We start from the raw sequence: 15,890 nt of genomic DNA on the forward strand, positions 1-15,890 counted from the left end.
CTTGGCTATGTTTGCGTGTTTTAGTTTGCTGAAATGGACTGAGATACTTTTTTTTTTTTGTGGAAGAATAAACTTCTAAGGTTATTCTATTAAACTTCTCACCTAAACGGTGAGATATTTAAAGTTTACTTATGCACTTTGGATTACATTGAAGTAATTCGTATTAATCTAATAAAATTCCATCAATAAACTTTGATGGAATTTTAGTAATTCAAAATCATGGTGCTGACAACTGTGCTTGTATCTTGCTTTTAATTTTCGAAGTCCAAAGCTTACACTGTAGTGCATGTAGGGAGATGATTATGAGTTGCAACACTGCACTACAACCAGAGCTAATTTAGATTTGATCATGCTGAACTTTTTCAATAGTTGGTGCCTGAGCTCTACTAAAATTCAGAGGATGGTGCCCACCGCATCAAGATGCTGTAGGAGTACAAGCTTGGGCATGCTGCAAAGCCTAGGATTTTGCATCCAAATTATGATTGCATTGTGATCTGCTTTAAAGCAAACAAAACCTGGGGGTGGTATACGTCTCTCTTCCCCCCCCCCCCCCCCTTCTCTTTTTTTTTTTCTTTTTATTTTTCTAATAGGTCAGTGGTCAGTGTATTTTGGCAAAAAATGGGAAGCTTGAAGTACAATTCCTGCGGGGAGAATCGGCTCTAGTCTTTCTTCTAGGAGACTTATAACCATCAGGCTACCTTTTAAACTGTGTGGTTACTAAAATAAATTCAGAGTTTGTTGGACCAGACAGTAGACTGTGCCTGGATCCAAGATGCTGATACCCTAGATCCTGAGAGAAAGAGCTGTCATGTGAGTGCTCTCTCTTGTGTTGCAGAATCTGACAGGGCCTGAAATACTACTTTTTTGTTTTGGGGGGGGGGGGGGGGGGGTGCTTTTTTTTTTTTATTTTAAATTAGCCCGTCAGTGCCTTGCAACTTGGCTCAGAGTAGAGGGTGAAGGAGAGGGGGAGAGGCTTTTCAGGTTCAATTATTTGACGTAATTGCATTTATTGCCATGAACTGGATTTTACTTTCTGCACTGCGTGCTCATGAAATCCGCAAGTGATAGTGAGCTGATAGCATTGGGCTGCAGCACACAGCGTAGCGTGAGGTTTATGTGGCTTTTATTACTATGCTGGGACTTCCTGTCATTGGAAAAAGAGTAAAGATCAAGGTCCTACTTGTAATCAGGAGTTCTGTTTGTACTTACAGCAAATTCAGCAAAAGGCCTGCGTTAGGCTTCTGACTTTGAACTAGTTTTACCTTTTCTGTGGCCAGGGTAGATATGTACAGGTGAAAAAAATCACCGGTCCCCTTGTGGGAAGTTCAAACTCGGAGGTCAGTGGTTACGTAAGTCACGCAAGGGGTTTTTTGTAACTTATTTTCTTGGTATTGGGGATGCAAAGTTCCAGAAGGAAAGATGATCTGGCGGTACCGTTAAAGGACATGGAAATACTGGTTTGTAGGCGAATTGTATGAGGTCACCTTTGCCTAATAGTCCCTAACAGCATGCTGCGCATGAAGTAATTCTGTCCAGGAGAAAAGTGGGTACAATGTATCAGAAGGCTAAAATGGGTGGATTGAAAATGAGAAGAAAGAGCTGGTCCCGTGGGACCAGTGACGGAAGTAAACAAACAAAGCCAGTACGTGAACTGGAAGGATTTTTTACGTTTTCCAAACAGTTTATGGGAAAGCCAAGGTTAGATGTTCTTTGTCAAATCAAAATGATTATTTGAAATGTTTTTTGAAATTAGAAGTTATATCCTGCTGTGGCTGCTTGGTAGGACATTGATTCAATAGCAACCAAAAGCAGTTGCCATAGTTTGATCATGTAGACACCATAGCAGGAAGCAGGAACGAGGGTCCAAAACTTGCCTTCCCCGCCACGGAAGTGCAGTTGGTGTGTCAAAAAAAGTTAGAATAAAACGTTTCCTCCTCAGATCATGTCCTTTCCCTCTGCCCTCCTGATTGAGGCTGTGCTGAAAAGGATGGATTGGAGGGGAAAAAAATGTTAGAGATGTATCACAGACTTAAAAGCGCATACATGGGGAGAGGAGGAACTACAGCTCTAGTTTGTGAGTAGTTTCAATGGATTGAGTTGAGAAATATGCAGGAGCTGGACTTCCCTTTGTAAGCCACATAAAAGGGATTACTGTCTACAAAGGTGATGTGCCAGTTTTGACTGGGATAGAACTAATTTTCTTCACAGTAGCTAGTACAGGGCTATGTTTTGGATTCGTGCTGGAAACAGTGTTGATATCACAGAGATGTTTTTGTTCCTGCTGAGCAGTGCTTATACAGAGTCAAGGCCTTTTCTGCTTCTCACCCCACCCCACCAGCAAGTAGGCTGGGGGGCACAAGAAGTTGGGAGGGGACACAGCTGGGACAGCTGACCCCAGCTGACCAAAGGGCTATTCCATACCATATGGCGTCATGCTCAGCATATACAGCTGGGGGAAGAAGAAGGAAGAGGGACATTTGGAGTGATGCCGTTTGTCTTCCCAAGTAACCGTTACAAGTGCTGGAGCCCTGCTTTCCTGGGGATGGCTGAACACCTGCCTGCCCATGGGAAGGAGTGAATGAATTCCTTGTTTTGCTTTGCTTGCGCACATGGCTTTTGCTTTACTCTAAACTGTCTTTATCTCAACACATGAGTTTTCTCACTTTTACTCTTCTGATTCTCTCCCCCATCCCACCAGGGGGGAGTGAGCAAGCAGCTGTGTGGGGCTTAGTTGCCAGCTGGGGTTAAACCACAACAGGTGAATATATCATAGACCATATGCATGTCAGGAGTGGAGTTGTTGAATTTGCAAATATTTTTTGAGTTGTTGATAGAAAAAAATCTTGTTACGTCTCTGTACTTATCTTCTCAGGGGAAGCCCATGGGCAAGCTGCTGCGCAGACTTGAATCATGAACAGGTTAAACCGTGATAGTGAGTCAATGAATATATGAGGAAGCATGTAGTCATAGATAGCTGGTAGTTTTTTACACCAGTAGCTCTAGCAGGTCATCAGGTACGATAGAGTGGATGTTCAGTTAAAAACTGCTATGACTATGGCTTGTGTTTTTTCTCAATATTTCAAGTAGCAAATTGTCAGACATGACCTTGAGAACCATAACAGACAGTGCAATGAAGTGTTTCAGTCAATAGGCAACACCAGAGAATGCAACATAAGGTCACTTTAATAGCAAATGGTTGAGTGTCAGTGTTTACCAAGGAAACAGGTAAGGAACTCAGACATATCAAAGTATAACCATACCACAGCTCGTCACTCTTATTTCCAGTCTGGGCATCGAAGCTTCTACCAAAAGAAGCCTCATGAAATGCACGAGTGAAACATTTTTCAGAAAGTTTTTAGCAACACCAATCTGTCCTCACTTGGTTCTCTACAACTCTGGTGTTATTGAAGCCAATGAAATTAAAAGCAAACATGAAGAAAGGAAGTCAATTTACTAAGAAAGTTAATTAAAATACCTTGTAAAATTACAAACAGGAAACTGGTGGAATTTAATATCTTCCTCAGACAACTCACATTTTGTGACTGAGTTGTCATCATTATTATTTCTATAACATAGCTGAAAATGGATGTGTGTTGTTCTTCCAGAACTTCAGATATGTCCATCCAGCATAAACACCAAAGGATGATGGAACTCAAAACCAGCCTACGTTTCATCATTAATATCCCAGATGAATTTGATAGGCAGGGTCTTCATTTTCTCTTTAAGAACTTCATCAAACCTTTCACTCTGTGCCACTGTCATGATGTTTTTCCAGTCTCCAACAGTGCCTGAGGAAAGAGACAGCAAAGGGAGGTAAGAAGCAGAAGGTGCACCTCTCTGAAAGCCGCTGCAAACGGTGAGTGCTAGGCTTGGGAAGCAATTCCTGGCTTCCTCAGCATCTCCCGGTCGCTGGCCTGCCAAGTGAGGCTCTGTGTGCTCTTTTGAGGACATGCTTCCAAATCTAGGTGCTGTGAATAAAACACAGCGTAGACCTAAAATCCTGACTTCTCAAAGTTATTCAGCTCATTTGTTTTGGTGTTTTACTGATTCCTTTGAGATCAAAGAGGAAATTATTAAATGCAACACCTCTTGTTTTTCTCTCAGTGCACCACTCTCTTTAATCCCTGGAGTTCTCCTACACTGAGCATTAGGACATCTTAGCAATGCCCAGGAGCCCAGGGATGCCGTGTATGGACTTGGAGCGTAGTTGGTCAAGAAGGTCTATGCTTACACAATTAAGGTGTAAAAAGTAAGAGTAAAAGTAAAAGTAAGAAACGGTAAAAAAAAAAAAGTATTATCTTACCCCTGGCTTAGTACAACCCTTAAATCCTTTCCTGTATCTTGACAAGCCTGTTACAACTTGCATTACAATCAGTTAAACATTACCTTTTTATTATCCTCAGGAAAATACAGTAAAATTACTGATGCCACAGCAATAAAACTGCTTTTATAAGTTTAATTTGCCACTAACCTGAACTCTTCCTCTGAAAATGGGGCATTCCAGCTGAGACCAGAAACCCTATGTTCATCTCACACCAAGAAATGTGGGATTAAATAGTTGTTGCATCAGACTGCTTCCACTTTACCTTTTCGTAGAAAGCTACCCTTGTCTTTCACTACCATGTCATCTGGCAGGTTCTTATAGTTTGCCCTGGGATCTTTTATCATGTTCTCAAATGTAGCCTGTCTCACAACACTGTCCACTTCCTCTTCGCTCAGCTTCTTGCCCAGGAAGTTGCAGATCTTTAGCACAGCACTTCTGAGATCCTGCAATAATGTTACTTTGAAGAGTCTTGATGATGCAAAGAACTAAATGCATACAGTAGTGGAATACAAGATAATAAAGGACATACATTTGAGTGCAAAACTGACCATAATTTTTACGTGAGCATCGTCTCGCTTGCATCAGTTGAATACTGGAGAGCAGCGACGCAGTAGCTCACTGCAGCAGCGTGCCCTGGGAGATGGGCAATTCTGTGTTCTGCTCCCCATGCTACAAACCCAGTCTGCATCTTGCGTTAGATGCCCTGGCAAAGTCACCCCTGGAATCGTGCCTGTCACTGTGAAGGCACCCAACCCGTGGGGGTTTTGTCAGTCTTGTTGTCCTAGCAAGGGACTTGACATGAGCAACCCCAGGCTCTGAAGGGTGAGGGACCTGTGCAGTGGACGTGACGTGGGCTGCGCTGCTGTGGCTGGGGTGCTCTGGGGCTTGCCCATGAGGAGAAGGGCAGCCACCTCGGAGAAATGAGAAGTCGTACAAAGGCGTGGGCAGCCACCAAGCAGGAAACTTCTAGTCAGCAATTTGAGAGCTCCTCAGGTACTTTAGAGCCTGCCTCTTAAGCATTTCTTTCCTTTAGTGGAACTGTCCTTATGAGCACAGAATGCCTATTGAAGATACTTGAGAAAGTCTTGTTCTGTGCTATTTCACAAAGGGTTTTTTGGGGTGGCAGTGAAGAAAACTTCTGTCATAGTGGAAAGTGTTTTACCTAATAATTGTCTAGTAATTGATAAGACCTTGAACCAGCGAGACAAATGACTTCATCCTCTTAGAAGTCTCAATTTGAATCTACTCCACAACAGATTAAGCACTTTCCAATATAAAGTGTTCCAATATAAAGAGCTGTCTGAAAATGCACTCAATATAGGAAGAGAGTATCTTGAATACAGTGATGCTAATTGACCTCACCTTTTTCATTTCTTCATAGGTAAGGAAGAGTATATTGAAATCCTCTGCATGACTGTACCAGCCTGCAACGTGATCCAGCCACGAACTGGCAAGTACTTAGCACGGGAAATCATTAAAACAAAAAAATAAAGAGAAATACTATTAACAGCTAACAATAAAACAGTAAAATTATCAGTCATTTAGGTCTTTGAAAGAGTTTTTTAAATAATATTTTTTTATAATTTGAGGGATGCATGCTCACAGTCTTTGTGACAATTCTCCGAGCTAATGTGGCAACTCCCCTTTTGTTTCTAGTAACCTGAACTAATACTGGCAGAAGCAAAAAACTACTTCTCTGTCTTTGCTGTACAGTGTCTATTCTTATGCGTTCAGCTCCACTAACCAAGTGCAAAAAGTGTTAAGAGATTTTCAGTCATAATAGTTATATACTGAATCAGCATCCAATTCAGATAAAATAAGCAGCTTGTATGTTGTTGGGGAGCAGCAAAGCCATGACTATGCTACTCCCTTTGGACCAGCTTTCATCAGAAAATGGTGTCAAGCTCAGACAACCGCTGCAGCTTTGGATTCAGGTTATGGCACAGCTGAGGATTCTAGTCAGTGATATTTACTGATATAATTAATCTCCATTCAATCTGAGGTCATGGAATAGGATTTGGGCTCCTTAGTAAAAAAGATATCCTACCTTTGCCAGCTAAAAATCTCTCCATAAAAAGGTTAAAATCTGGTACTTCCTCTAGCATGGGTATGAATTTGGAGAAGTGGTAGTAAGAAACCATAACATCCTTAGGGTTCCTGGTAACATAAATAATCTGCAAAACAACAAGAAGGCTAGTCTCAGAGGTATTAAAGTACTCCATTACGCTGACCATCAGTGTATTTTTCCGTACAGGTCCCACTAAAAATGTGTGGAAACAGTCTGAAGGTGACAGTCACATTAGGTAAATTCTGGATAAGGTAGCGCTGTCAATTTGTTTATAGGTGGTGGTATTTCTGTAGTTGCAGTCATTCAGTGCCTGAGGCTAACTCTTCACTTGATCAGTGGGACAGGCTTCGGTGATACTGTTCACTTGTGCAAGGCAGTCAGGTTGCAATAACAACACTAGAAAATCATTAGGTTGATTCAGCTTCACATTTCTGTGTACAGTCATGATGAAATGAAGAAAAGTTTCTTGTAAATGCCAGCTTTGGTAGTGTTGACAGCATCAGTACTCTGTGACCTAAACTCCTGGCCCATGGTGCTGGTGCCAAAGGCAGCACGCAGGCAGATTTTGAGTTACACGTAAGAGGGAACCCTGGCATCTTAAAAGAAGGAGCTGTTACGGGCAAGAGTTATTTTGGCTCCTGCTGACTCCTGACCACAGGACAGCTGCTGCCTCAGGCACAGACCAGGCACCACCAGTGAGATGGGCAGCCTTCTGCCTCTTGACTGGCAGCATGTGCCAGCTTCTACTTAAGTTTCTGCTCCTTAACACTTAGTGTCTAATTAGGGAGAGAAAATAGAGCCTGGCACGTTGCCCTTATGAAGTTACAAAGGTTTGCAGGGAGAGAGAGAAGAATCATGCTCTCGGACTGCCTTTCTAACTGGGTAAAATGACTGCTTTTGATTTGTGATAATTGAAAATGTATCTGATTATCTTTAGCAAAACCAAAACCATTATTTCCAAGGTATATAAAATAAGGATTCCTAAACGCATTGCAGGAAAATTCAATAAACGCCTAGTTCAAAAGCTCTGACCTGAAATCACAGACAAAGTTATTCTATGGTTTGATAAAAAATACAAACAACCTGAGTGACATATTTAAGCAGAGGTGGAAAAGATCTCCCCCCCAAGCAATATTTTCCTTAAGTCACAACAATTTCCATATTTTCTCATATGTGTGTTCTGTGTGATTTTTGGGCAATTTTCTCATTCTTTGTTGGGCATCATTGGGATTTCAGATCTTCTGCATGTGAGCCTTCTCTTCCAAACTTCACTGGTACTGTGAAGAAAATGGCGAGCACATTGCAGTTTCCCATTGCACCTGTATCTGTGAAGAAGGTAACGCGGCACTAAGAACTCCCCTCCATAGCCCCTGCGGGCAGAGCTCTGCCACAGCTCTCTGCTCACTCAGCCATGGGAAGCCCTACATCAGAGATAAGGATGGAAGGGGCAGAAGTCATTGGGACCACTATAAGAAAGACTAGCAGAAGTATGAGATCCTTTGCCAGGGAGCAAAGTAACAACTTGCTGTAAGGCGGCTAAGGCAATTGTTGGTGTGCTGTTAGAAGTATACATCCCATATACATCTTCAGACTTGCCCATATGTCCGTGTTCTGTCAGTGAGCCTTAGTGTAGCAGCCTGGTTACACCTGTCTCTAAGGAGGCATTTTTCATGGGAGACAGGCCCTGAGCACTGTTCATGTTGGAGAGTCCTATTCAGAAACTCACAGCACTGGGGAGCAAGAAAAGGCAGTTCTCACATTCCCTCTCTACCTACTATAGTCCTGTCCTGTCCTATTTCAGTGTGGGAGACTTCAGACTTACAACTTCGCTGGAATCGGACCTTTTCACAAGGGGAAAATCAGTGCAAGTCTTTGACCCTGGCAGATCCTCCTGAGGTGCACCACCCCTCTCTCTAACAGTGTCGGGGCTGAGAGATTTGGCAAAAGGAGACAGAAGAAATGGGCTTTAGAAGGTCCCTGATCTCCCCACATATACGAAGCAGATGATACTTAGCAGTGTCCCCCAAAACTTGGGGAACTGAAAGAGGAAAAAGGTAGGATTTGGACCAATTCACTGAGGCAAATTGGCATGATTGGTTTTAAGGAAATTGTAAAAATAACATCACTTACACGTCCTCTTTTGTTTCTCAGGTCTCTTGGAACTAGGTAGTAAGGCAGGTGGGTGGCAAAAGCACGAGGCAAAGGAAGATCTGCATAATCCTTATTTTTTGTTTTGTATTCCAGCCATGGGATTCTGTCCATGGTCTCCACATTTTCTGTTCCATTACGGTGGCCTTCATGAATTATTAAGCTCAAAATGTTCTGAGTCCACACAGTTCCTGAGAAGGAAACCTTTTTATTTGAACCTTGCTTAATTTTTTTTTTTAAATTAAAGATAGTATATTGTCATAAACAGAGCTTCTCCACAGCTATAATGAGTTTCACTTTGTGAATATAAATACAACTTCACATACTGAAGAAAGCAAACATTGTCTTGGTGACTGTTGAGTGCAGAAGAGAAGCATATTTTTGTTTTGTCCCTGCAGAAAAGCTATGGCCAGTAACTAAACCTTCAGTTCCTTCACCAAATATACTCAACTTCCACACAAATTATGTCTGTCCTTACCCTCTTGTGGCAACATGAATTGGTGCATCTCTGTGGGCCACGCACCTGAAAATATCTCATACTGAGTGGATCTGGAAAAGACCTTTGCTTCTAGAACTCCTGCAAAGTGTTGTGAGATGTCATGAAACAAACAGCTGATAACACCATGTTTGTAAAGCACAAATGAGCCCCACAAAGCAAATGCTTGTGGCAACAGGCTCTCTAAAGTTCCTTGGGGAAGGTTTAACTCCTGGGTCACAGCTGCTGGCAAGGATGATCTAAAAAGGCAGGACCTTGAAGGTGGCTGACCGCTGTGCCAGTATGTGTTCATGTGCCAGCTGGTAATGGTGGGAGGCAAATCCTGAATGATTAGCCCACTTGGGCAATGAGCAGAACTGTTTAGCTCCGGGTCCTCTGGCCTTCTCAGCACTATACTTGCACCGGTTCCTTTCCCGTTTTATACCATAGCCTGGTAAAGATGGACACTTGAGAGAATTCAAATCAATGCAGAAGAGCATTGAATTATTGCTGTAGGTTACCCTGAACAAGCAGAGAGAAAGGAAGGCATCTGAAACTGAAGCCTAGTTGTTAAGACCTCACCTGGGAAGGAAGCTCTTGGTTCTGGAGCTTAGACTGTATGCATGTTGTAGATTTAAAGTCACTGGGCAAGAAAAAGAAATAGCCCTAGGATTCAGAGGAACTGAATTTCAGTTCCTGGTGATTTCACAGCTGTGGTGACTGTCTTGCTCTGCTTGCCATAATCAACCTGGACAATTTTTCTGCACAGTGGTAGAAATTCAACAGAAGGATTGGAAGGTACCTTAGATTGCTAACTGGTGAGGAAGAAAGAGGATGGTGGGGCAGGATAGAGGAAAAGGTGTGAATGAGAGAGAGATGACATTCTGTGCAATTCATAACTCAAAATCACCTTCCAACTCCTTCCTGTCCCAGGGTAGCCCACCCCTTTGCAACACGAAACTCCTACTTCCAAAGATGTGCCATCTCATCTCAGCGCCATAACGTCTTTACCCCTTAAATACTGCCTTCTCATCCTCCCTCTCTGCCTTACTTGGACAGCTCACCCCGGTGCTGCCTGACAATGAGCTAGCATCGTCTGGGCTCCCTGTCCCCTCGCTCTGTCGCCCATGACCCCTGCACAGGCTTCTCTTATCACATCTACCTTCACCACAACCACATCTGGTGCTCCCTGCCACTCCTTCTGGGCTTCGCTCAAGAGTGTCTTTCTGAATTCCAGCAAGAATTCCAGCAAGATGTTCAGTGACCCTAGGAAAAGGGATATATGCTAACAAAACTCTGGTTATGTTATCCAAAGGCTGTGTCTTGAAGGCTGCTGAAGAAAACCTAAGGATAATGGCAGAGGTTCCCAAGAGCACAAACAGAGGCCTTGAAAGTACAAGCACAGACTGGTACCAGAGACGTCAAGGCTTTAGTCATAAATCACTGCTTAATGCATGATCAAGTCATTAATTACTAATCACTAAAGAAATGTAATCTTGAAAAATGGGTATACCAGTTTTAGAGCATAAAGTGAACCTGTAAGGAAACATACAGGTCTAGGCATGTCAAGGCTTTAGATTCCAGTAAGATGACAGTGAAGCCAGGTGGTTGCTCAGTTGCATTTGCTTCAGAAATAGGAATGCAGAATTCATCACACTGGTGTCCTGTATTGCTATGTAGGTAAACAGTAGTTCATTATCCTTGAAAGGAGATATATATCATTGGCTCACATTTGCTCTGATCTCCTGCTTGGTTGTAATTTGGATGCAGCAACCCCCAAACCACCTTCCATGTGAGCCCACAAATCATTCCAGATATCCCACAATCATCTCCAACAGTCATGCACCCAGCCCTACCAAAACTATATATGTGTTTTGTGAGGCACAGGAGGTCAGTTTGGTTTGTGTGTAGCTTGCTCTGAGTACATCTACAAGATTGAGTCCAAGAACGAGGTAGACCAGTTTGGTTGGACACAAGCAGGACCCTTGTGTCTGGCTGTTCAGGCCATGGCTATGCAGGGTTTGTACTTAATGCTACACTGCACATACTCAGAGACGATTCAGGCCTAAAAGCAAAGCTAACAATCCTAGGTACTTCTGCAGTTAGATGGCTGAATAAAGGCAGATTTTTTCCCCCCTTTAGAAACAATTCCATTCTTACCTGATTTGGGGTAAGTAGCTATAAATATGTCACTATCTTTGATTTCAAAATCCTCCAGGGAAGCTACATACTCAAGTGAAGTATTTACACCAAAATAAAACCCTTTGTATTTGAATAGATATTCTTTTGATGGTTCCATTGTTAATCGGTTGTCCTTATAGGCGAATAACCTGCAATAACAAAATATAAAGTTATATCTTTTTCTTTCGTTGTCATCTCACAGAAACAAATGAATGAGTAATTCAAACAAAGAATCCAGTGCTGGCAAATTTTAGCAAAATGCATTTCAGCAAAATTCTGGAAACAATACACTGAAATTTAGTTTTCAGATTTTCACAGGAACATCACTCAGGATATATTTCTAATGAAAAAAAAAAAGAAAGGTGTATAGCAATACACTTTACTCATATACAAGTGTATGCCACGTGCATGTAAAAACTAATATAACTGAAGGCAACCTATGTAAAAATGACTTGTCAAGATTCCTCTAGGATCTGAGTGACTGTAGAGTTTTCTTTGGGATGTCAGTAGCTCTTGAAGAGAGCTAGCTTAGCTACCAAGTTCTCATTCTGAATTTTGTGACTGAAACTGTGTTCAGAATATCTTATTACAATTTCTGCCTCCTTCTACTTATTCTCTGTCTCATTACTAATGTTTCTCCCATAGTAAGCATAATTTCTGCAAACTAGGATGGGTAATCATGAACGTGTGTTACTTTCTTAAACACGCCTACTGATTTTATGAGAGTGTTGTCTTGTGTCTCGTTAACACCATTGCCATATATTTGCCAGAAAAAGACATTAATCATCATTGTTGTGGTGACTAGGGAAGAGCAAATGCTTGGGGAGATACACGAAGAGTAACAGAGAGACTGAAGAGAGAGACTGACTCTTGTAGCTGAGCCAGAGCCAGATGGAGCATCTAGGTTTGAAGGTTTCTGTCTGTGTCTCTTCTGCAGTCTTTGAGCTGAACGAGGCATCCATGGATTTCAGTGAGCTTAACATCCCGGTCCCTCCTTCCCTGTTCTGTAGATGAACTCTTTATTAATACCATTAGACAATGTACAAGCCTTGGCAGAAATTACATGAGCAAGTTCACTTCCAGACTTGGATATCACAAGTATTGTCTTATGTGGGTTAAAATAGATTCGGAAAGAGAGACTTTCCTATCTGGAATTTTCTCTGGGTTGCTGTCCCCTGCCTTCTCCTTGCAATGCGACCATTCCCATGCCTTCCTGGACTGCTGCGTTTGCCATTGCTTCACCGTCGGGATATCACCATTGCTCCGCCGTCGGGATATCACCCTTGCCCAGAAGTGTCGAATCAGCCGATTGTGCAAGACGTACTGGCCAAGCGATCTGAATTCACCACAACAGGCAGTCCTTGGAAATGAGGCTGCCGATCCCACCTGTTATCGGTAGCTTCTCTCCAGTTCGTGCTCTGCTTCCCCTTTGCCTTCCTGGTCTGTGAACCCCCCTGGCCGGGCGCGTGTTCCCCGCCCGGCCCGTGCTGCGCCCCGCTGCGCGCCAGCAGGGCTGCTGTGGCGGGAGCACTGCCCTTCAACCCTCCCAGCCGGGGACGTGCCCTCCCGCTCGGATGCCTCGGGAGGCACCTGGGGCTCTGCGGTGGCGTGGCTGCTCGGGCCGGGTGGCAGGGCAGGGGAAGGGGTGTAGTGGCCACTGATGGGGACCAGGACCGGGGAGCCCCGGCAGACGGGGCCGGGTTACCGCCAGCGGCCACTGATGGGGACCAGGACCGGGGAGCCCCGGCAGACGGGGCCGGGTTACCTCCAGCGGCCACTGATGGGGACCAGGACCGGGGAGCCCCGGCAGACGGGGCCGGGTTACCTCCAGCGGCCACTGATGGGGACCAGGACCGGGGAGCCCCGGCAGACGGGGCCGGGTTACCTCCAGCGGCCACTGATGGGGACCAGGACCCGGGAGCCCCGGCAGACGGGGCCGGGTTACCTCCAGCGGCCGCAGGAGGACACAGGGATGTCCCTCAGACACGGCAAAGGCTGTGGCAGGGCCTGATCTAAACAACTCCTTGGGCGTGCAGTGGTACCAAGTTTTAAGACAAACACATGCCTTTGTATTATGAGATTAATCAAATTTAGTTTCTCCTATTAACACCCGCACTTGGTATCATCAGACAACAAAAAAATCCTTTGCTTTGGGGGATGCACAAGCTCAGTTCTACTGCCAAAGACCCGTGGGCAAAGGGATGCGGCTGGATGTCTCCTTCCTGGGAGTGCCGACCCCTGTGCTTGCGCTGCCCTCCCTCCCCCCATGATGGTGGCATGGGCCATGGCCAGGACAGCGAGGGCAGGGAGGGCAGGGCGGGCAGCGAGGGGAGCCGCCGCTGCGTGTGATGAGGGGCTGCCTGCCTCACCTCACGGCGACGGGCATCGCCCACATCAAACCTGTGAGGTGCTTCAGCCTCACAGCAAAGCCTGCGTTTCACTGACTGAAACAACCCCCAACAAATCGGAGCTCTAAATGGAGAAAAACCCACGGTCAGAAACGAAGGTACACTTTTAAATTCAAGTTGTGATAACAAAGCTGGGGAAGTCCTAAGAATGCAAAGATATGGAGAATGAGTGAAAAAAGTTACTGACACAGGAGAAAGAGCAAGGAATTTGCGGGAAACAAAAAGGGGACACATTCAATGCACAGTATACAGCAACCTTCTTGATCTTGTTCTGTCAAAACCATGAGTTTTTATATCACTTTTGGATAAAGGTTATTGCACTGCTTGGTTCTTACAGATGTATGAACATACCATGAAAAAATATACCATGGAAAAAAAAGCTTTGCGCCATTTGCTGGAAAGCCTATTCATGATCTAGCGTACATGATGGGAGAAAAAATAAACATTCAGGTGTGCTCATACCGGCCAGCTACGCATCTCAAAAAAGCATCTCAAAAATCTGTCCTCAGATGCAGACACAAAGGTGTCTGCCAGTTTATCTCCTAAATCCACAGTGACCGCACACTTTTACTCTGCTTAGTTAATTAACTCACAGCTACGACTCCAATTTCTTTGCTGAGTGATACAGAAAAGCCCATGTGAGACTCCGGTTTCCACACCAGCACTGAGATAACCCTGCTCTGGACAGCCGTCCTCCTCTCAAGCACGGACCCGCTCTAGCCCCTAGTTCTCTGCAACTCTTTCTGGCAGTACCTGCCAAAACGGTCTACAAAAGAGGTCTATGTACAACTATTGCTATTGTACTGAGAGGGTAATAGAGCATCATTTAACTCACAGATCTACCGTTCTAATAATTTCAGGCATACTTACCTCCTCTGCTCTCCGTGTGGTGCCCACGGAGATGTATGCTACTACTTCCCAGCTCGGTGAATGCGAGTAATTCGAGAGAGGCGTGAGACATCACATTTCCTTTTTAACTGAGATGTGAACCCGTGGACTCTGTGCTGGCTGGCTTGCTTTCAATATTTGCTTATCTTTAACGCAGACAGTGATTAGAGAACTAATACAACTCACGAAAAAGTGAAAGCAGTCCAGAAAGATTTTTTAAATTATTTAAATGCTCATTTTGATTTCTGTTCCTCCTTTTTTAATCAACAGCATTGTTGAGGAAGATTGGAGAGGAACAGAAGTGAAAAAAATCTATTGCTTTTTGCTAGATTTTGGGGTTTTTTTCTCAGTTTTCACTGAACTTTTGCCCCAATTGGTTTTTATCTCCAAGCTATGTGTGACAGTAGTCTCAAAGAATAGCCTGAATCCACTACTCCAGTGAAGTGGTTGATCAGACTGGTCCAACCTGGTCTCAGCCATGAGCCTGCAATGAGCTACTTGGGTTAATCATGTGTATGTGCTCATGTTCAGTTCTTCTGTGAGGTATTTTATAACTGAAATAAAATAATGCCTGAGACATTTCTCACTGAAACCTGCACTCCAGCAACACCACAAAGAAGAATGTTTTGTTCTCCAGTTCTGTGTTGTGTTTTGTATAGGGTTACTTTTTAACCTGGATCAATCCCCCAGGTAGTCCCTGAACTTGCACAACCGCTCAGTCAGGTTGGTCAGCATGGGAATGAGCCAGAAAGAGGAGTAGGGCTGAGGTTTTTTTCACCACAGAGGAAACACGGTGCAAGATTAAGCCTGTTTTTCTTTGCTTTCTGCTCCAATCAGGCATGTCTCTAGTATTTTGTAACTGCAGTTTCTATTCTAAGTGTTTAATAATAATGAAAGACAACATCTATCGATCCCAAAACTGGACGGGGAGGTGCTCCACCAGGTGTTCCAGCCCCTGGCACATCGCTCTGAAGAATCCAAAGAGTAACAGCTACGGTCCCACATCAGCTTCGTGAACTAGCTGGAAAGCCAACAAGGTGTGAGTTAGGGCAAGAAGCAATGTTTTCCAGTGAAAAGAAATAGCGTGTGAAGCCATTTGGCCTTTGGACAGATAGTGAGTGGGGAAAGCATATGAATCCTAAGGATATTGTAAAACGTCAGCATCCTAAAGTTAGGATTTGTCCATGCTTGTCAGTAACACTGAATAACAGTCTATCTGCAGTTAATTGAACATAGGTTTCATGTATATTATCTTTTTCAGGATAAATAGGCCATTGCAATATTAATAATTAATTTCCTAACATATATTGCAGGTGCCGTTGCACAAAGTTCAGTGGGAGACTGGGAAAGGAAATGCATGGTTTATTGTATAATTTAAACAAAACCAATGTTCTTGGT

The 15,890-nt window shown here is 43.8% G+C and overlaps 1 protein-coding gene across 1 annotated transcript; it reads right to left on the reverse strand.

The window, feature by feature from the left end:
• Positions 1–3,663: 3,663 nt before the first annotated feature.
• Positions 3,664–11,323, reverse strand: LOC142407539 (amine sulfotransferase-like). Its single transcript, XM_075497160.1, has 6 exons — positions 11,176–11,323; positions 8,523–8,731; positions 6,372–6,498; positions 5,687–5,781; positions 4,587–4,767; positions 3,664–3,788 (listed from the first exon to the last, which is right to left on the reverse strand). Exons 1-6 carry the CDS (start codon positions 11,312–11,314, stop codon positions 3,664–3,666), a joined length of 876 nt encoding a protein of 291 aa, XP_075353275.1. The 5' UTR covers positions 11,315–11,323.
• Positions 11,324–15,890: the final 4,567 nt, after the last annotated feature.

This window comes from Mycteria americana, chromosome 3, assembly GCF_035582795.1.
Source record: "Mycteria americana isolate JAX WOST 10 ecotype Jacksonville Zoo and Gardens chromosome 3, USCA_MyAme_1.0, whole genome shotgun sequence".
In the NCBI taxonomy this organism is placed as follows: domain Eukaryota; kingdom Metazoa; phylum Chordata; class Aves; order Ciconiiformes; family Ciconiidae; genus Mycteria; species Mycteria americana.